The 22,809-nt window shown below is 40.8% G+C and overlaps 1 protein-coding gene across 1 annotated transcript; it reads left to right on the top strand.

Annotated features, from left to right (window-relative positions):
* The first annotated feature begins 33 nt into the window (after positions 1-33).
* On the top strand, positions 34-16,934 carry DIPK2A (divergent protein kinase domain 2A). The gene is made up of 3 exons (XM_041414405.1): positions 34-813; positions 12,455-12,758; positions 15,269-16,934. Exons 1-3 carry the CDS (start codon positions 160-162, stop codon positions 15,598-15,600), a joined length of 1,290 nt encoding a protein of 429 aa, XP_041270339.1. The 5' UTR covers positions 34-159; the 3' UTR covers positions 15,601-16,934.
* The last annotated feature ends 5,875 nt before the right edge of the window (positions 16,935-22,809 follow it).

Genomic DNA, 22,809 nt, shown 5'->3' with positions numbered 1-22,809 from the left:
CTCCCCTGCCCTCCCCCTCCCCGCCGGCCCCTCAGTAACTTGGCCGCCTTTTATCGGGCGAGCGGCGAGGCGGGGAGTTTATTGGAGCCGGAGCCGCGGCGCGGCCGGGGCGGGCAGCGAGCTCAGCGGAGGGCGGGGGGCCCGGCGCGGCCCGGGACGATGCTGCGGCTGGTGTCGCTGAAGTTGGGGCGGCTGTACCGCTACGTGAAGCTGGCGGTGCTGGGCAGCCTGGCGGCGGCGCTGGTGCTGAACACGCACTCGCTGCTGGCCTCGCTGCAGCGCAACGAGCTGTCGGAGCGGCGCTTCCTGCAGCTCAATAAGTGCCCGGCCTGCTGGGGCACCAGCTGGTGCCGCAAGTTCCTCAACGGGCAGCTGCGGCTGGAGAGCTGGGGCCGCCTGCGCCTGCTGGACTTCTTCAACGTGAAGAACGTGTACTTCGCGCGGTACGGCGAGCCCCGCGAGGGCTCCCGCCGCGTCGTGCTGAAGCGCCTGGGCTCGGCGCAGGAGCTCGCCGACATCGACACCAAGATCTGCCGCCGCGCCACCGGCAGGGGCCGCTGCGACCTGCTGCAGGCGCTGCCCGCCACCGAGTTCGCCAGCCTGAACGGCGACGTGCGGCTGCTCACCCCCGGCGCCGTGGAGGGCTGGTCCGACCTGGTGCACTGCCCCTCGCAGCGCCTGCTCGACCGCCTGGTGCGCCGCTACGCCGAGACCAAGGACTCGGGCAGCTTCCTGCTGCGCAACCTGAAGGACTCGGAGCGCATGCAGCTGCTCATCACCCTCGCCTTCAACCCCGAGCCGCTGGTGCTGCAGGTGAGCGCTCCCGGCGGTGCCCGTCCCGGCGGGACCCTCGCCGCAATGGCCCTTCCTGCCCTCGACGCGTCTGCGGGTGGGGCTGAGGGCGCCCGGGCAGCTGGCCCCAAACCCCGCCGGATCGCGGGGGCCGCCTCTGCCTCTGTGCCGTGCCTGACTCTCCTGCAGAGGTGCCGGCAGGGCGGGCTGAGCGGGTCCCAGGTCCCTGCCTCCGGGCAGGAGGCGTTTCTTTAGCTCACTCAGCCTGATCAGCTCTCCTCCTTTCTTTCTCCCTCAAAGACTGCGTGTTTTCCCGATTGCCGTTCCCCTCAGGGTTTCAACTCCATCCCCATCCCGCTGTGCCGTCGGGTACCGAGCGGCAGCCGCCGTCCCCCAGGACGTGCGGGTCAGTGCCGGAGGCTGATGCTCTCTGCTGACTTGTGCCTTTGGCACAGTTCGGTGTCAGCGTGTTCCGCAATTCACACGTTCCCGGGCAGCAGTGGGTGCCCGTGATTCATTTCTTAGGCTTTAGTTTAGGAGGGAGTGCGTAGAGACTGTGCTGCGATGCTGCTGTGCTTTCCTTGTCAGAAACTGACTCATGTGCTATGTCATGTTCTTAATGTGAGCTAAATATAGTTAGTGCTGGTAGAAATTAGAGATAGGTATTTGTAGCCTGAAAATAGACCGACAGATAAATGAAATGTGTTCTCTTTTCAGCCATTACATGTTCTGTAGTCTTTAATTAGGAGGACGGGCTATGTGCACACACCTAAATTTGTGCTTTAATATGTTATGTAAATTTTTAGGTGAAAAATGCTTGGAAAACTTCTATTCTGTGGCACCACTCCGTTGTTTCTGTTCTGTGTCTGTTTAGGTGGGGAGCTTTGCAATTTGGTTTTTAACATTATCAAGGGAACTCCCGAGTGTGCCTTTAGCATGTAGGTTTGGAATCAGAACTGTTTTGTCTAACTACTGAACTGTCCTTGCTTTTATCCAGTGTATGATTAAAATAATATTTGCAAATATGTTTTGAAAACATTACCTCATGATTACTATTAACATCTGCTGTTTCTCTAGTGAGAGTCCAAGAAATGCCCAAAAAGCAGTGCTGTAGGCTTTACCCTCCAGAAAGTTTGCCTACTGACTAATTTCTAGAAAATCAATTTATGAACTTAATTACAAACATGTTTTTCGGTAGTGTGCCTTCTGCCCTTCAGTCTCTCCATGTACAGTTCTTCAGTTTTGTTTTCAGAGTGTGTTTCCAGTTTGTTTCTCAGCAGACTTGAGGGTACAGTAAGTCTCCCATTTTGCTGTGAAGTTCCTCCTGAGCACAATGATGAAGGAAACTCCGCTTAAGTAATAAAATCAAAACTGCTTCACTCTGCTGGGTATATTCAGAAATTCTTTGAGAAGTGTTTTGTTTTGGCTGTGTTTCATACAACTTTTTTTTTGTTTTGAACAGTGGTTCATACAACTGTGTTTCATACAACTTTTTTTGGTTTTGAACAGTGGTTCCAACATACTGAGTGTAGACCTTGATGACCATAGAACAACTTCAGGCAAAGGGTATGGCACACTTGTGGCGTTTACTATAATGGGCTGGATCATAAATGGTGGGCAGTGGGTTGATTAGGGGCCTCGATCCCTCTCAGCTGCCTAATGAAGTGTAGATGAGTCCTGAGACTGTCAAGCAAATCTATTGAAGAAAATCTTGGGTGGACTTGAGCGCTCTGCTCAACATTTTTCTTAGCAAGGGTGCAGCTGAGAGCAGAGCAGGTCAAATTTGTGGGAAGGGAGGCAGCCTTTAGCACTTCAGAGAGAAGTAAAGCAAGTCTGTTGCCTTTTAACAGATCAAAAGTGTTTCATAGAGTCTTGTACTTTTGATGTTTTGGGATATCTTGGACAATTTCTGGGGAGGTTCAGGCCAGCTTTGTGTGCTAAACACTCATGGTTTCTCCACAAGAGTGTTAATTAACTTTGGTATTGGGTACTCGAGGTTTGAAGACCTTCCCTCAATTAGGAATGAAATACATAAAGTACATGAATCTGTATGATCTCTTCCCATTCCATAGTACTCCAGGTTTAATCTCCATCTGAGAAATACTTAAGGAATGGGTAATTCTGTGTTCTGCAGCTCTTGCAGCAGCAATGTGCCAGACACTCTGAGAGGTGGTTACTTTCTAGAACTAGTAATTGACTACTGAGAAGGTTGTTTGTACATAACATTTGTAAGACATTTTATGGTGTAGTTTCTGCAGTATTGATGAGGGCAAGTAGTGCTGTTGGAATGAAACTTGTAGGCTTGTTTTAAAAATCAGCTGCTTCCAACACAAGAAACCTGCATGATGTTGTATGAAGAATCAGATTTTAATTTAAAATAATGCAATCAATAAATTGATGCATTTAACTCATGCTGTCTGTCACCAAGAGGGCACAAGGGAAAATACTGCTTGTTTTTGCCTCGAGCCTTTCATGGAACATTGCAGTGACTGAGCACTGTTATTCATGACAGTGGAGATGATGTCTAAACTCTTGGTGCACAGTGCATGTGAGTTCTGTGTTGCTTAATTGTGTTACAGACAAATGGAAGTAGGCAATTGAGTAGGAATTCAAAGCTTGGCCTTTCATTTGTAATTGAAAATTCACTGTAGTTGTCTACAAGAGTCTGCAATTTGTGGATTGTGAGGTTTTTCATCAGAGACTGGGATTTTAGCTTGTAGCCTGTGAGGAGTATGGATTATTCCTGAAGTGGTGTTGCTCACTGGATCATCACAAGGGATTTACAGCTTCTGCTATGGGAATTTTTCAGGTGGGGCTTTAACCCATAGCACATTACTGTTCAGGGATTTGTATCAAAAGTATAACGCTGCACAGTTTAGTACTGATTACATGTTGTAATCCTAACTCACTATTTGTAGTTTTTTGTAACTTCTTGTTAACCTTTTTTGATTGCACTTATTTATTGTGTAGGTGTACTCAGGGAAGAATTCAGCCCCTTTTGCCATTTTATTTTGTTAAGCAAATGGAATGACAGCTGCAGTATTATTCAAGTACACTTTACATATTTTTTTAGATATTGAAATACTAATTTTTCTTCTGTAGAATCTTGCTAAACTGCTCACTAATTAAATCCTCTCACAATTTTCATCTGAATTCACATTTGAGCCAAAGACCTTGTATGCTAAAGATCTAGTTTTTGATAGGTTTGGGGTTTTTACATCTCCCCTCCTAATAGTTGTTTTCTGCAATAAAGATGAATACTTTCTAGTAAAATAAGGTCAGATTTGTAAACAAAATGCTACATCCAAACCAGTATTTCATATAGGCATGAACGGCTTATTTGGACAAAAGCAACGACAAAACTTGCTGCTGTTTCAACTCATTCAATGATAAACAGTATTTGAAATGGGAATCACCTGGAGGATAGGGTCTATGCATGGGATCCTATTTCTAACTGAATATGATGATGGTGTGCATCAAACACTTGCAAAGATAGGTCGGCTGAAGTTGCCTTAGGAAGAAATAGAAAAATTAAAAAAATAACTTGGATTAGAGACTGAGTGCAGTGTGACTGTTCAGAGAACCATCCTGGATGTAAGCAGATTTATCCTTGTCCTGTCACTTTCTATAAACCACTAGCTTCTAGTTTGTCTCGTGAAATAGATGTAGTGGAGAAAGTTTTTGAAATATTTTCAATATATTAAATAGTGGATACTATTCAACTTTATCAAGTAACTTGGTTAATTTTTATCTCCACTTGCAAGTTGGAACATAAACTTACTGTTAATAGAACTGAAGGGTGTGATAACTCACTTTTCTTAGAGCTCCTGCACCAATCCCTGTCAGCCTCCAGATTTCCTCTTTGGAGGTGCTGTGGCAGTGTCCTGGCAGTTTGGCTGACAGCTCCCGAGCTGCTGCCGTGGTGCCACTGTAGCTGTGCTGTGAGCCCTGGTGTGCAGCCACGCCGTGTCTGACACCATCTGCCTGTGGTGAAGTGTTACCTTCTCTACTTAAACACAAAAAAACAACAGAGCCCCAAATCCCTGTTCTCAGAGTTGGGGGAGGTACACTGTGACTGCTGAAATAAGAAATGGTTTCTTGATAAGAAAGGTGTTTTTCAGTAAGGTGGTTGTATTTTTCCTAAGATCTTAACGCTTACCTGAAAAGACAGTTTACATCTGTACTGGCAGAACTGAAATACAGGATTTAGAAATTGTTTTGGCAAAAGTACATCTAGAGCTGGTCTTGCAACCCTCAGTCTTGCCTTTGTGTTGGCTGTGCTGTTGGTTTACAGTATTGCCGGGTGCCATATGGAAATGTCAGTTGCCTTTACTTTGTTTTCAGTGTTGTGGTTTAACCCCAGCTGGGAACTCAGCCCCACGCAGCTCCCTCCCCTCACACTGGGGTGGGGGAGAGAATTGGGAGAGTAGAAGTGACAAAACTTGTGGGTTGAGACCAAAGCCATTTAGTAAGGAGAGCAAAGCCCAGGAAGGGATTCATTCAGCAATGCCCATGGGCAGGCAGGTGCTCAGCCATTGCAGGAGCGGTGACTTGGGAAAACAGATGCTGTCACTGTGGATGTGTGTCCCCCCTCCTTTCTTCTCCTTCCCCCAGCCTCACATGCTGATTATGATGCCGTATGGAATGGAATGTCCCTTGGATCCGCTGTCCTGGCTGTGTCCCCTCCCAGCTTCTCGTGCACCCCCATTCCCCGGCTGCTGGGCTGTGGAGCAGCAAAGGCCTTGGCTCTGTGTAATCACTGCTCAGCAATGACTGAAACGTCCCTGAGCTACCAGTGCCATTTCCTGCACAGATCCAAAACACAGACCCGCACCAGATACTGTGGGAAAAATGAGACTGGCACACAAAGTGAACTTGTAGTTTGCACATACACTGTGCAATTAAAATAAAATGCTTGCATGTAATGAAGAATTTTTCAAACTATAGAAGGTATCTATCAATTAAATCCAGAGTGCATTAATGCAACTTTGTCTCAAGCTGTAGCTTTTAACAGCCTGTTTAAATGAACATTTTTCAAAGAACGTTGGTGAACATTTGTGTCTTGTATGTAAATTACAAGTCTCAAGGACTTTTATCTCTCTAAGAGAAATGCCAATCTCTATGTGCCAAATAGCAGTGTTTCTGCATTTTTAATAGACTGTGTAAATCATTGCCCTTCCCTCAGATATGTTTTTAGCTTTCTAAATGCTTAAGCTTAATGACTTTATTTTTCTCACAAATTGTGATCATTCTTATTCCTTGTGGGGAAAAAGCAAAACAAACCCAACAGCTGTATCTCTATTCCTGGTATAATTACTCTACATGAACAGTCTGTTGCCACATAACCCAAAATTCTTCTGGTTTCTCTACATGTTATTGTTGGGCTTTCTGTTTGGTTTTATTATGGCAAGAGCAATAGTTGAGGTCTGGTAAACATATATTAAAATTTTAACTGATCAATTTGAAGCAATTTCTTGCACGGAATTCACTCAAAGTAGCAATTTAGCCAAATGTCCCACAGAATCTTTTTGCTGATCCATACATAACTAAATGGGCAAATTCCTATTTTCTATTTTTTTCCATACACACTCTTCTAATCATCAGTTATTTTCTGTAGTTCTCTTCTAAATCCATTGGTAGAATGTAGAATGGCAAGTCAGTTTTAATACTTGGTGGCCTTTAAAATGTCTTCATTACTGAATTTGGTGTTTCTGTTCCGTAATTCCGATGCCATAAACCAAGCAGTGAATTTGAGGTGGTAGCTGCGCTACCTGACACGTCCTTGGCTGGACTTGCATTATTTAAGTCCTGGCTCATACAGATACTGGGATTTTAATAGACTGAATTTCCATTGTGAACCTTTCTAAAAGGAATGAAAAATTGTTTCTTTGTTGAATTGAAATTGAGTGGCCTTGTGTTACAAGAATAATCCTCTAATGTGTTTGTATTGAAAACTGAAGAATCATTTTTTGCAGTGACATATGACTGTACATATTAGACCAGAACTGGCTTGTACTTGTCATGTTAACTTTCATATTTAATTATGTTCCCTAAGTTATCAAAACTATTTTCATCCTTCTTTCATAGTGAAAGTTCTCTAGAGTAGAAAACATGTAGGGTGAATTATAAGGGGTATTTTAAAATAGTCTAGAAATTCTTGAAGTTATTGTGGGGTGTATGTTATGATGAATGGCTGTCTGAATTTAAATCCTGTTGGGAAGTCACTATACAGACTTAAATAGAAGTTCTCTTGAGAAATTCTCACCCTTGCAGTTTTCAATAGCTGAAAAAAGTTTGTTTCCCCACATTAGAAACCTTGCAATACCAGTGTTGTTCTGGTATGTCAGATGTATAGGGGGCATTGTGTTTTACTTCTCCGAATTAAATAATTGAGGCTTTGTTTTAGACTCCAATTTTGCAAAGTAACTTTAAAAATAAAGCCATCTTTGCTAGGACTCCTTTATAGTGACATATTCTAGACTCATTACTGATGAGAAGTAAATACACAGCGATTATTTGCATCTGTTGCAAATTTAATCTGAAAAAAAACTTCTATGAACTGCAACCCAATTTGAACAGTTGACAACCAATAATGATATTAAATTTGCTTTATCGAGTTTAATAATTGTTCATTAATTTATTTGGAAAAGAGGCATATCTGTGCTGATGCTGTGAAATACAACTCTTACAGGTGAAGTGTTCATCTTAACCAATATTTAGAGTTCTGTGTATTTTTGTCCTATAGTGTGTCAAGCCTGGTGTGAACCTCTTGTTGGCATGAATTGTATGTAGTAACTGGTTGAAACATAGTCAAGCTTGAAGAAAAGTCAAATAAATTTAAAAAACCCATGGTTTCAATGGGAACACCAGTATCTGGAGCACTCAGTGAAATGCACTGTTCAGGCTGTGTGTAGGCTATATGTGTGTAACTCCAGTGGGAGTTCTAGGTAAATGTCAAATGCTGCGGCATGTAGTTGGAATTACACGGTTTCCATTGTGCTCACTAGCATTCAGAAAACCATCTGAATAGGTATCTTCCAGAATGCAGATCAGTTCCTGACAAAAGGAGGCATCTGTGTTTAGCCTGTGCTTTGTAACTCCTTTGATCCAAAAACATCATGGTAAAATCTGCTCTCCAGCTCTTCATGGTTCCAGAGCTCTGCTCGTTTGCCTTGGTGATTAACACAAGTGCTACTTCTGCTCACATTGTGGAATCGGCAGTGCTCTGAGACAGAACTCGTGTCCTTTTGAGAAAGAGCATGATATTTGAACTCTCCTTGCCCTGCTGTTGGTGCCTGCAGCTCAGCTGGATGATTCAGTGAAGGTGTCAGGGAGGGGGTCATTTTGCCATGAAGTTCCTCAGGGTCCCTTGGAGACAAGTCCCTGCTCTGTTTGTGTGTGTTTTTTTTTAAATTTCTTCCACATAAAAGATGCAGCTCTTTGTTTGGGCAGGTTTTGTCTGGAACTCACTTTATGCAAGCACTGGAGGTGACAAATAGAGCATCTTCAGGAATAGTTTTGAAAACGAAAAGCATGTTTTTTAACAACAGAAATGTCAGTTGTTACTTAAACTGGTTTGGCTTTTTGATCTTGATTATGAGGATGAATTATATGCTTTATTAGGATAAACTAATATTCTTTTAAGTGTTTAATTCAAGGAGGATTTGTGTTACTGCAGAATACAATGGGCCTTATCAGCTGCAAGCTGGTGAGTCTTCACTGCCTGATCTAATTCACAGCTCTGAACAAAAAGCACTGGCACATTTGTGTCTAATCTCAGGTTTAGACAGATGGAAGTGAGGAAGATAAATGCACTGATAGTGTGTTTTTTGTCAGTGAAGTGATAAATTCTCTCTGTTAATTCTTAATATTTATTCTGAGACTACACTGTATTTTTTAAAGGTATAAATGCAGTATTATTCTCTCAGGAACAGCATGTCCATTGTCCCTTTGACAGGGTTGGTTTAGGTTTCTGAGCCTTGCTTAGAGAGATGTATTGTAGTTACACTAATTAGAACAAGCAAAATATGTTTTGGGGGTGTGTCACTGGGAATGGAGGTGGCAGAAGTTTTTGTCATCTTTACTTTTTTCCATCTTTCTGTTAGAAAATATACATATTTCTCTGAATACAGAAAGATAATGTTAATGAGGGGAATCTTACTAAGCTACCTGTTTTGAGATTTTCGTATGCATTACTTTATTTTAAAGCACAAGGAGTTTAGTTGTCTGTGGTTTCTCTGGCATTGTATGTTCACAGATAAAATGTGAGTGGGTGCATCAGGATCAGATTCTTTTGTCAAACAGCTGTTTCTGGTTTTGAACAAGAGCTTAGTTTTTAAGCTTGATTGTCAAAAGCAGGTTTTTCAAGTCTGAAAATAGCATATTCAAGTACAAAATTGTCTAATTAAATATGTGTACTACTAAAATAAACCATAAAATAAAGTTATGTATTACTCCCCAGAAATCAGATTTTTGACAGTGATGTGAGAAGCTTTTTGTTTCTAAATGCAACTTGTTCATGGAATACATGTTCATTAATCATATAAATTTATTTTCATTTCTTACTGGCTTTCAAAATTTTAATACATGAACCAAAAGACGCTTGTCAAGTTAGCTGCAGTTTCCTCTTAGAAAACAGCTTTCGAAATAGAATAGTACAAAAAGTTACAAACTGCTGCTTGCGAAGACAAGAGATCTGCACTTCAATTAATATTCTTGTCAAATTCACCAAGTGAATGTAAAAACTACTGAATGAGGCACTTGTACATATTTTTATCCCCTTCTTCCGCTACTGACTCGGGTAATGAAGTGTAGATGTGGCTGTTACATGCCAGTTGGAAGGGAGCCAAAGCTGAGATGTTGTTTGTACATGTGCAGACCTTGGCAGGATTCCCTGCACTCCTGTTGTCAAAAGATGTTTTTATTGCCACAGCGTTATAAATATATCTGTTACAGCATGGCATGCAGATATTCTGCTGGTAAGAAGGTGTGCACTTCTGAATAAACCAGTCTGCTCCTAGTATTTCTTGTCTGCAATGAAATTCATTGTACACAGTGCAGGAAGCATAATAGATGTGTTTGGAAGATCAGTGACTAACGCTGCACTTCGAAAATCAGTTTAATCCATTACATAAATCCCTGCTGCTGCTGGAAAGGAAACATCCTCTTAGCTCCTTCCCTCTTCTGCATCCAGCTGGAGAGGCCTTCTCTTTTCCTCTTTTCCTCTCAGCAGTGCATCCTAGCACAAGGTGGTGATGTGGTATGGATCAGGCTCTGATCCCAGGGAGCTCCAGCCCGGCAAGTACGAGCCTTGCTTTCCTGATGATGTGCAGGGGATTGAAATGAGTGTGCTTGGTGGGTTGGGAGGGAGGGACACCTGTGCTTCCAATGGCAGCACATTCCTTGCCAGGTTCAACTGTTTGTGGTTGAATTTGTGTTTGAAAAGGCAGGCAAAGTCATAAGCAGGGCAAGATTGGAACATAGAAGAGGAGAACTGTGGAAAAGAAAAGGAGTGGGGTGGTCCAAAGTAATATTTAAATTGAAATATTTAAGCATCATTGAATTGAATGCTGATAAAATGCAGCAATATGAAAATGTCATGCACATTTGGTGAAATTAGTTAAGCTTGTGTTTATCAGGAAATGTAATCAGGCAACTTTTCCCCAATATAACGAGAAGTTTGTATGATGTAGGTTAAACAAATAATTTCATTTGATGGACAAGAGCTGTTTGCTTCTTGTTTTGTTTTGGTCCAGGACTGAATACAGTCACAATAAATGCACTTGAAATACCACTTTGGTGACATTTACTGATGCCACAGCCATGTTTCTGTTATATAGTCTACTCAGAATAAGTAAGGAAGACTGAATTAGTACACACTTCAGTTGTTGGAAGGTTATTTTGATAACCACAAAACAAGTGGAAAAAAAAGCCCCAAAACTCTCTTAACTGTGGAATGTGACACTTGACTTGGCCTGAACTGGTGGCTATTTGGCTGTGCTTCCACCTTCATTAATTGCCCTGAGTCCTGCAGGTAAATAAGGCTGGAGGCTGGATAATGGCTTCCCTATTGCATGGTAGATTTAGTTACTGAGAGAGATTTAGTTCTGCTGGCTTGCATGGTATCGCAGCTTGAAAATACCATACTGCTCTCAAACCTGTCAAATTAGTTCATATTCTCCTCAGGATTTATCACAACCTGTTTTGCTTATGTGAGTAGAACCTGTGATAAAAATAGAGTTGAAGTTCAGACGTGCAGACATGTCAAAAACTTTGAACCTGTTCTATTATCAATATGGCTCTGATGTCCTTTTGCCCAGTGAAGAAACTACTTCTTTGTAGTGGTAAACATGGTTACTTACCCAGAAATTGTCTTCTAAGGTTTGCCACCTTAGAGAGCAGCTTCATGGCTTTTGCCATAGAAATAGGAAACATTGTCCATTATGTATATTAGTTATGATTTTAGTTTCTTCGGGTGTCCTGCATAGCCAAGGTTGGTTATGTTAGACGCCTCTTCACTTCATGGTCTTGTAGTTCAGACCTGTTCTACATGGTGTGTTCCTTCCAGTCTCTTTCCCCCAGTGACAGTAAATGTTTTCTGCCATTGTAGATTCCAGAAGGTACAAGGCTTTCATTCATCCTGAACCCCACCATGCTGGTCCCCTCAGCTGTGGTAAAACCTTTGCTGTGTCATTACTGCAGAATGGATCATGGGTGGTGTCTGGTGACACCATAGCAAGGCAGAGCACGAGGAAGGAGCATGGGCACCTGGTGGTATCTCCTAATAGTTAAAAGTGGTGTACATCATATTCTTAGAGTGCTAACTTATGTAAATTTGGGGCTTCTTAAATCAGTGCTTTTGTGGTTTCTTCCTTTGCATTCCTATCCAGCATTCCTCTGCAGTTTGGAAAGTACCTTTTAAGTGCTTGTCTGTTCCCATTGAAGTCCTAGGGCTCATTCAGCACAAATGAATTAGGAAAACCATGCTGGTGTGTTGTGGCTTTTTGTAATTTCTTGTAGTGTGTCATTTCTATTCAGCATCTTGTGTTAACTTCCAAGAAAGGTACTGTTGGAGACAGATTTTACTGTTGATAAAAATGTTACGTGGCTGTGTGTAATAAACACACAGTATATATGTAGCACTTAATCAAGAGATAGTGGTAAGGTATACTAGAAAATTAAGAAACCTCAAAGGAATCCCATCAACTGGGAAAATGGAAGGGGTGGTGGTGGAGAGAAGGAGGTGCCACTTTGTAGAGTTTTTTTTCTTTAGGTTGTTAAAAGAACTGGTTTTAACTAAAAACTCAAATGCAGAAATACTGGGTTGGGAAAAGTACTTGCAGGACTCCAACAGATGTGTAATAAAACACCAAGAGAAAAAGATGGTTGGTGAAACTGTGTGTGTGTGTGTACATGGAAAGCTAGATACGGGCTATGTCTTGTTTCAGGTCATCCAGCTTCTTCCCTGTGTTAGTCCAGCAAGGCCTCTTGGTCACAGAAATACATTTTGTTTTGTTTTTCCTTTCCCTTCAAAACTTCAAAATACATGGGTAATTGTGTTGGTGGTTATTTGCAGCTTTTTCTTCTAAGCTTTATTGAAAAGCCTTTTAAAATCTTAAGCTGTTTTGTATTAATTAAAAATTTAATTTTTTTTTGTATACAGAGTTTTCCATCTGATGAGGGTTGGCCATTTGCAAAGTACTTGGGAGCCTGTGGAAGGATGGTGGCTGTCAACTACGTGGGAGAAGAGCTGTGGAGTTACTTCAATGCACCATGGGAGAAACGAGTGGATCTGGCCTGGCAATTAATGGAAATAGCTGAGCAGCTGACAAATAATGACTTTGAATTTGCACTCTACCTCCTTGATGTCAGCTTTGACAACTTTGCAGTGGGACCAAGAGATGGGAAAGTTATCATTGTAGATGCAGAAAACGTTCTGGTAGCAGACAAAAGGTTGATCAGACAGAGTAAGTGTCTTCTTTCACTCCCCTCACCCTGTGTGTCTCACTTCTTTCTCTGCAATATTTAAAGTATGCATGGTTGCTAAATACATATTTTGTTTGCTTTACAACTAGACTGCTAATTAACAAATAAATTAGCTTTCTTCTGCAATTAGACTACTAATTAGCTTGACCAGTTTGTCAATTTCATGAGCTGTTGAGCATACCTGGATGCTTTTAAGTACTGTAATGTGCATAAAGGAAGAGGTGGGGGTGGGAAAAGAGGGTGTTGGCACTGGCTGTGTTTGGACAGGTGGATGGACGGATAGACAGAAAAGCAGCCTGGCTGTCTTGTCCACCTTAGCTGAGAGAGAGAGGTTTTTTTTGTGTTTTCCATGGAAGTCTTGGAATTCTGCTTTCTGTGAATGACAAACAGCATTAGTCCCTGCTTTGCCTCAGTCCCGTAGCCTGACTTCGCTTCCTGTTGGTTTTCTGTACTAATGGAACCAAAGGAATGGGTAATTCTAGAGCTGTTTCCAAATTAATTTTCTGTCAGCTGTGAAAGCTCAAAGCAGAGGCAGCAGGAGAGGTGTTTGACAAAGTGGCATCACATAGGTTTATATTCTTTTTGAGCTTATAAGGAAAACTTGCAGACCTAAGGGCTGGAGACACTGAACATGAAACTCTGGACTCTGCAAAGTTCATGGCAACAGGCCAAGTGATTCCAGTTTGCTTTGGGTGAATGGATTATTTTAAGCTTTGCAAATAGGCTTCATATGTTGTGTTGTAGAATTAACTTTTAGACTGGGTTTTTCTATCCACACACTTTTTTACAAGCAAGTGTATTTTGGGGTTGTTTGGTTGGGTTTTTTTATTAGATTTATTATATGTTCTCAAGCAGCTTAGATTAAAACTGTGTGAGCCTACCAAGGAAACCTTTTAATATATTGAATATCCAGTACATTTACTGTAGAACCTTTCCTTTTCTTCTGTTCCTTTCTCTTCTGTTCCTTTCCCTCTCTCTTAAAATAATATTACTGTAGGCTTTCATTTTTGGAGCCTGTCTGTTTGCTCAGGCAGAAGGATGTCCAGATGAGCTCTGGAAATGTTGATATGTAGGTGGAATAGGAGCAAGTAGCTCCTTGCAGAACCTGAATGCTGCAAGTTTCACATCTGTTGTCCCAACCAGGCTTTTGGTGTGATTCATGATCGAACAATGAAGAACACAGGCAACAAAAAGAGGACACAAGAAGATTCTCAGTCTTTGTATCAAGTTGTATGGTGGTTAACATTTAATACTGATTTCATGGATCTTTGGGAAGGTTCCATGGGGCAGTCTCTGTCCAGAGTGATCAATATGCCTATTCAGATATTTCAGTATGTACCTTCTGTGCAGTTGCACTGTACAGTAACACCTAATTGTACTCTCTGTGGGATGTCATATTTGAGTTTGCTGAAGCCCTTTTTTCCCATTCTTTGCTGGCCTTTTTTTCCACATTGATTTTGCTATTAATTCTGCAGATCTTACATCATGTTTTATAGTTTTAGCTGTCATCCTTCAGTACTCTTTCATTTCCTAAACTGACTTTCAGTGTGCTGTGAATGAGAAGACCGATAGTCAGCTCAGAGACTGCCAAGCACAGATTAATTTTTATTTGTACCTCACACTAAAAGGCATCTGCAGAACTCTGGGACTCCATGATAAGGACCTCTTCTCAAAGCTGGCAGTAGTCTGGAAACTTAAGATGAAAGTTTTCTAACAAAAAGTAGTAAGAACTCAGGAGAGCTCACGCTTAGTAACCTTTTAAGTATTATTACTGCATGAGGTATTTTACGTAAATCAGGTTTTAAGTTAAAGCTGTGACAAGGAGAAGGGTTTGTACATGTACATAGATGCCATTTGCCTTGTTGAATTTTACTGTTTTCAAAGATTATAAGTAATACTTAATATTTTTCAAAGATTATAAGTAATAATCTGCTTTTTTATATTCTTTCTGGTTACTGCTGTGTTGAAAGTAAGATAGAAGATAAAGTTTCAAAAGTTTATAGCAATTACTTTGCAATGTTGTTTTAGTCTTTGGTAGACCACTTGCTAGCAGTAGTTTCCAGGGCAACTGGAGAGCCCAAATCTATGTTGCTAAAATAAATCATGTTGCTTGTTTGTTTTTCTCTCAGCTTTGGCTCTGGATTGTTCCCTTGTACTTACTCATGTTACATTTTTTCCTCTGGGTATGTGTGAATGTAGATTTCATGCGTTTACTGTGCTGCTTTTTTCTTGCCCTCTCTTTGCTGTCTATTTTGCCCTCTTTCTTTCTTTCCCTTATTTTTTGTTTCACCAGGACCATTTCATCAGAAGGACGTATCAGACTGTCAGATGCAGTCTTAGGCTCCAACAGTTCTGAGTTTATCTAAACAAAACTGGTTTTAGTTTAAATATTACCAGTTTGCTGTCATTTGAGCTTCTGATTGTTTTCAGACACGCATATGCTCTTTGCTCCTGTCTCTCACTTGTTTTACTGTCTCCTTGCATTTCACAGATAAACCTGAGAACTGGGACGTGTGGTACGAGAGCAAGTTTGATGACTGTGATAAAGAAGCCTGTCTGTCCTTCTCTAAGGAGATTCTTTGTGCTCGTGTCACTGTGGACCACAACTATTATGCCATTTGCCAGAACCTTTTGTCCAGACACGCCACGTGGCGGGGCACCTCGGGGGGGCTCCTGCACGACCCCCCAGCTGAGATTGCCAAAGAGGGGCGCCTGGAGGCCCTGCTGGATGAGTGTGCCAACCCAAAGAAGAGATACGGGCGGTTCCAAGCCGCCAAGGAGCTGCGGGAATACCTTGCACAGCTCAGTAACAACGTGAGGTAGTCCACAGAGAAATTCTTTGGCAGCGCTGGCTAAAACACTATTGCAAAGACACGTAGAAAACAGAAGTTTTGGACTCGTCTGTTAAAAAGAGAGACTAAAAAACCCTAGTTTATCAGTTTTCTAAATACTGTAAAAATAGAATTTTATGGTGTTCTAATGTTCCTTTGCAAACAAACAAGGTACTTACTGAATTAAAACTTGAGCTACTATTGACTGTCCTCCCTAACAGTTCAAAAGGGAGTAGGTCACAAAAGACTGTGATAGCTTAATTGACAGCTTGTGTGTCAAAGGGTACTTTACCTAAAACTGCATTAGTGTCACAGTTTTGTGAAACTGATGTTCTTACTTGGAAAGTCAAGTTAGTCTGGTGGCCTGTTTTAAAGGCCTTTTTCCTGACATCATTGTCTCATTTTTGTGTTTGTTTAAACACCTTGAAGTGGCATTTACATCCAGGTAAACCTAGCTGTCTGCATTGTTTCAAACTGAACAGGCTTTCGTGTTAATGCTGTGCAGAACATTCCTACTGTGAGTGCAGGATTCCTGAGTTTACTGTCTGATTTTAGGGGGTTTTACACTGTATTTTACTATGCTTAGACATTGTGGTTTGTTTTTTTAAGATCATCATAAGCTCAAATCTCACTTGAACTAACATTCATTTAATGTCTTCTGTGGTACTGCCATTGAAAATATCACTTAATGTTACTGTCGTACAAAACTTACCCTTCATGCCAGTATATACACATGGCTGGTTAACAGGAAATCATGGTATGTGCAAACTCTTATTTTTAACAGAGATACTTTGAAAATTGGAAAGACACTACAATAAAAAGATCTGTGTTAATTTGGGGATAGAAGGTTGAGTAAAAATAGAAAGTCATTAATCTGGTGTAGTTTTAGTATAAGCCAAAGAAAATGGTTTTGTTTACTGGTTTTTGAACATACAGTAAACAAAGAATGCTATACTGTAGTGAAACTAACAATTTTCAAAATTCAGATTTTGATGGTCCTTGGTTACTTTCTGAAGAACTTCTGAAACTGTACTGATGCTAGAGAAAACCCTAATTTAAATAATGTCGAGCAAGTTAGCAGTTTGTTTTACATCCTTCCTAAGTGTGTTGAATGGAATTTTCTGAATATTCATCTTTTGGTTTACCAGTAAGCTGTATTCACTCTAGGTACCTTTTCTTGGAATAAGTTTGACTATTCCCAGTACAGTTGAAATTGACTTGTTGAGGTTTGTGTAAATATGGAGTTGTTCTCATAAATCACAGTTTTTATAAAAGCCTCAGTTTCTGCTACAGGAACTCACTTGAAAGCTTGCTCCTCAGTTTTTGCTTTGCTTTTTTTTTTTTTTTTTTTTTTTTTTTTTACAACTACTATGCTTAATTTTTCTGAAATCTTGTTCATACAAAGATGCTCTTGGGAAATGTGTGCATATTACTTCTGGTAACAGTAATGAAGGAGACCAATATTTCTTAAATGTGTGTATAAAACACTATTTTGTACAAGCTAAACTTAATTCTGAGCAAGGTAACGTGTGCTACTTCCAAGAGCAGAGCTGCTCTGCCTCCTGCACTGCATCAGAGCCTGATGGAAATTGTTCTGCCGGCGAGGAAAATGGCAAACTCACTGCCTTGCCCTCCTTTCTCAAAGCTCAGAGTGGAGGCACACAGAGATGCAGAGTGCTCTTTGATTTCTTTGGTCGCTGTATTTTGAGGAGATGGTTTAATGGTGAACATGGTGGTGGTGCTGGGTTGGACTTGATGATCTTAAAGGTCTTTTCCAACTTTAAAGATTCTATGATTAAGGATATTTTGGAATTGGAAATTCTCACTCTTATGTCATTGTTGTCTCTGTAGTCTTAATTTGTTCCCAGTCCCTTGTCTTGTTTTTTGAAGTTAGAATGCCCAGTGCAGCTTTTAATTTTAATTTCTCCCCTCATTTGAACAGTTTTATGTGCTTGTTCTGGCACAGGCTGTTGGAGAACAGTCATGTTACTTTTCTTCATAAAATCCACTTATTTGAAGAAAATAGACTAACCCTCAGACTAGATACTACTGATGCCTTAAGTTTTAGCTTTCATATTTTCCAGATTCTATACTGCATTAGTACATAACTCTGAACTTCATATAAAGTGTTATCAAGTTCTCCTCACAGTTTAGTTAGACAAAACAATCCTTTTCCAGCCCAAGAAGCAAGGACACGGTTGCAGCTTCAGGCCCAAAAAGTGTAAATAGGGAGTTGAGGAGAGCAGACTGGGAGGATGGGGCTGCATAAGCTGAAGCTGTAACTGGACAATTAACCCCAATATGGAAATGGACCAAAACTTACAGAAGTGTGATAACTCTTGGCCTGGTGTCCATGTTGGGTAGAGCTACTTGTACTGCCCAAGGTGTATCCTTTGAAGGCCTTTTAATAAATCCCCACTTTATTCCTTTAACACTGTCTAGCCTCTGTTCTAGGTAGCCTCTCAAGGCATCACTACCACCCTCCCATAAAAGCCTTGACTTACCACTACAGTTGATTTTTAAACATCTGCCACATTTTCCAAAGAGAGAGTGGACTGTGCTTGTTGAAAGTTGTGAAAGAAACAAACTGCCAGTTTTGGTTACTACTTGAGACAGTTCTGTGACTGTCAGAATGTTCTCTTAAATTTTGTTTGGGGTTTAGTCCCTCCAGAAACAAGTTACTAAAACCACTTGTAAAAGGAACTTGGAAGCTAAAGGAAAATAAACCCCAAAACCCCCCACTACAACAAAAACACTACAGGGAAAACATTGTGGAGAGCAATAAATCTTGTTCCATTTGCACCTGTCAGATATTTATTGTACAATAACAATTTATATTTTTAGTCATTGCCCATTATTATTGATGAACATGGTGAAATATTTTTGAATGAGATGTTTGGGGTTTGTATGTGCATTAAAATTGTCCTTTTGTACTGTAAGTTACTGTTTGTTTGGAATACTTTATCAAAACTGTCTCCCTGTGCCTTTATATTACAAGAAAGTTGTTTCTGCAACTTCTAATGATATTAATAAAGAATACTTTAAGAACCTCATCTCAGCTATTCATTTGCAGATCAGTAAGTCTTTCAGGATTGTTTTACTCTGGGATGCTTTAAAATACACATGGAACTAGTTTTAGTAGTGTTTCAGATTGCACCAACATCAGAAGAGACAGATAGGAACCTTTTTCCCATCCTCCTTTCTAGTTTGATCCCAAGTATGACAAGGAAGATAAAACTGGTTCAATAGCCATCCCCGTTTGCCTTCCTGTCCTTCTCAGCTGTACATGCTTTTGCAGTTGTCCCCAGTGTCTTGTAGATACTGCCAGCAGTCCATTACAATATTTTCCTAATTATTTTTCTAATTACTGTTTTTTCCCTGAAGGTATTATGCAAAACTTCATATTAGGGTTATTTTTAACATCTTCCTAGAAGAGATGGTGTTTTGTCTCTGCCAAATAGTAAAATTATGTATACATATGGTATTAAATTATGTTTGTCTTGGATCTTTATATAACCTGTTTATTTTCAGCATAATTCAGCACTACTATAGTATAAATAGACTGGATTAGCTTTCTGCTAACATTGTCCTTTTTTTCCCTAAATAGTTAATTGGCAATTGAACTAGAAGTATGGTGGTCACCTCATTTGCTGTTCCTTTCAGGAAGGTGGGGTTTGGGTAAAAAGAAGCTGGCTGGTGACGTGTGGTGGTTTTCACTGTTTGGAAGGTGAAAACACTGGAAGTGTTACCTGGCTCATACTTGCTATGATGTGTGCCTGCCCTGGGGTCACGTATGTTATCAGAAATGGTTCTTTTCAGAATTTTGTAGAAATTCTTTGCTTGTGGACACAGCTGTCTGAGTTTATGAAGGCTTGTCACGTCATGACTGCATGACCCAGGTGCTTGACCAGCAAGTGCAGTAGGAAGGGGACAAAAGCTGAGGAGGTCTCTGTGCCCTGGCACTGCCCTCTGCTCCTTGGGGTTGTGGCTGCGCTGTGGATCCCTTCAGTGCAGGGCTGAGCAGGAGCCTCTGCATCCTCAGGGAGTGTGTGCCTGAGATCTGCCTCCCCTCAGCTGGGACTTGTGTCCTCCACTCAACATCTTCAGTGTGTTTATGCTCAATTAGCAGCTCCAATTTGTATTTGGTAGGGCTTGGCAGACGCTGGGTGTGCGCCTGGGTAAGAGCTGGTGGCAAGGAACCTGGTTCATGTGCATCAACACCGCAACCAAACCAGCACTGGGGAGCAGCAGTGGCATTGAGACATTCACTTCAAATCTGCTTTACTCCTCCTGGACAGGGTTAACGTAAACCCAGACTCTGAGAGCTGAATGTATTCTTCACTAGGCAGAAGGAGACCCTGCATTTTGACTGAGCTTCTTTACATTAAAGTTTGTATATTACTTATCTATTAGTTTTTGCTAATGTCACATTCACATTTTATCTGTACATGTAAATGTACACATATGTGTGTATTTAGCATAAGCTGCTATTGCAGAATTCAGATTGGACTTCAGGCTCACAACTAATGGTGCTTTAATCAATTGCTTGTGGAAAGTCTGATAACCTAATTTCCCTGCCTTCTTGTCTTTATCTATGTGACTTTGTTCATCAGATCTGGTGTCTTAAGGACCTAAAAACTGATCTGTAACCAGCTATTATTTGGAACAAACTAAGGATCTTCCTGTTCTTATTTTAAGTTATTTTCGAGTTTAAATTTTGATTTGCAGTGTGATAACTGAGTTTACATGGCACTGTTGTGTTTACATTTTGGTACTTCACAGAAAAGGAACTGTGGTTTCTGATTGTTTTGGTAGCTACAAAAGTGTTGTGGTTTGGAATACTACTCTTACAGACTTGCAGATGTTTTGTTAGTACTGTAAGAGGAAGATTGCAGCTCTGGCTTTTAGATTTCCAGCATTCCTCAGCTGAGTCCATCCTAGGAATTCTGAAATGCTCCCACAAGGACTACATCTCCTGTAATTCACTAGATGTAGAAATGAGGCAGACTGTTTATTTTGAAGCCCAGATTTTTGAGACAGGAAAAACTGTAACCCATCTCCCTTGAGGCAAAAGTATTTTGAAAAGGAGAAGATATATTCTCATAGGTGATTTTTAAATTTTTTTTTTCCATATTCGATACTTCTCTGGAGTTCAACTGATTACACTTTGTGAGATGTGTCTAATTGTGCTGCCTTTATAATGTTAAAATCTTGCAAAAGTCACTTTTCAGCAATTTTAGTGCTTTTTAAATAGAATTTTAAAATTTTGCTGCGATGTATTTCCATAAATAAGCAGTAGTTACAAACATTTCTGCAAAGTGTAACCACATTTTTTATATGATAGTTTCTATGTACTCTTTTCTCTATGTGGGCTAGCAGTTTATTCTGTACACTGAATGTTGGCTACCCACATCACTGAAATTGATGTGTAGCAAGGACACAATTGCAGTTACACATGGATAGTGTATGTTTCTGGCCTGTGGCACAGCTCTTCAGTGGTAGATTACCAGAACTTCTCTATTCTACACACAAATAAGCAATGTGCTGCATTTGTACATTATTTGTGGGTGTTTGGGTCCCAATACATGAGCCACAGTCTGAGGTGTGTTGGTGTGAACTGAAAGGAGCTGGTGAAGTCAAAGTGGATTAATGCACAGTATCCAAAAGCAATGGGTTTGAAGTTCAGCTCTCACTTTGCATGCATTACAGGCAGAGTGAACCATGTTTCAATAACCCACACATTGGAAAGTCATCCAGAGAGAAGAGCTTTTGTTCCCATGAGTACACATGGTAATTTGCATGTGGTATACAATGGTATCAGCATATGAATTGCAGGAAAAGCAGGTATTGGGGGGTCAGGATCTGTTTTTAAGATTTTTTTGTGTGTTTAATATTTAGCAAAAAGAAAATAAGTATAATTAGAAGACCATGAACCAGGATAAGAGTTTTTTCTTCCAAAGCAGAAACAATGAAGGGAGGATGTTTGCTGAAATAGTGCCTCAGTCCAGGCAGCTGTCACGTCTGCAGAAGGAAATCTGTTCAGCAGCTCATGATCATCCTGTGCTCCACGCAGATGTTGATTTTTTTTTTCTATTGATTTCATTTTGATAGCTGTTTTGTGCTTTGCATTCAAGAGCCAGAATAAATTTGACTTCTGCTTTTCCTTACCTAGTGACAAAGGAACCCCAGGCCAAGCATTGGTGGGTGCTGGTGGTGGCTCTTGGAGCAGCATCCTGCAGGGAGTGCCAGGGGCTTCACCTCCACAGCCCTCCAGACTGCACAGGCCTTGGGGGAGATGATTTCCTAGCTCAGGCTGGAGAAGTTGTGGCTTGCCAGAGGAAGCTTTGGGGCAGCTTATCAGTGCACCTTGTCAGGTACCAGGTAAAAAACAGTGTTTAACTGTGGGATAGCCACGTGTCCTGAAAATTCTTTTTCAATTCCTGTAGCTGGTCAGAGGCCAGTTTTCCAGGGAACTTTTTCTCCACTAATGTCTATTGGGGATGTAATTCACTGAAAGGTATGGTCAGATGATTCCCCTAAAGGTAAGCCACTTAAGAGTATGCAGACCATATGTTTGTAATTCAAATATCTGTGTTATTTAATGTTATATATATTGAAGCCTATTCTTCTCTATGCTTTTTCAAGGCCTCTAGATTCTTGCTAGTTGTCCTACTTACAGACAGCTAAGTAGCCCTTGATGTCTGTAGCAAGCCACAGGGGAAAACAAGAACAACAGCTCACCAATGCCTTTTGTAATTTGGATATATATCCGAGGTGTCAGAAGTGCTTTGAAGTAATTTGGTCTCTTAAGAAAAGTACTTCATGTACTCAGGGGCTTCAAAGCCAAGCAGTGTTTCTAAAATTTATTTATTTTATATGTTGAGTACAGTTTTAGGGTCAAAATGTTCACAGATCCCCCTTATATTCATCCTGGTTGTACATCTGCAAGTGTTTTCCCAGTGTGTTTAGGAATGTTTTAATACTTACAGATCACATTTCAAAGCTGAATGGAATCTGGTGGCATTTGCCCTGCTTGCTGAATATGCTAAAATCCAGTAATATTTAACTGCGTTGATAGTGTAAATTCTAGACTATAGCCTCTTAACTGCCAGCTTGTTTTGCTAATGAAAAAAGAGAGAATAAAAGAACATGTGCATTAGCTGCTTGTTAAATTGTACAAAAGGCTGTGGTAAACCTCTCA

The sequence above is a fragment of the Onychostruthus taczanowskii genome, unplaced genomic scaffold (assembly GCF_017590055.1).
Source record: "Onychostruthus taczanowskii isolate IOZ18803 unplaced genomic scaffold, ASM1759005v1 scaffold45, whole genome shotgun sequence".
NCBI classification, from domain to species: Eukaryota; Metazoa; Chordata; class Aves; order Passeriformes; family Passeridae; genus Onychostruthus; species Onychostruthus taczanowskii.
Note: the sequence above shows the minus strand (reverse complement) of the source record. Positions and strands in the feature narration are given on the sequence as shown.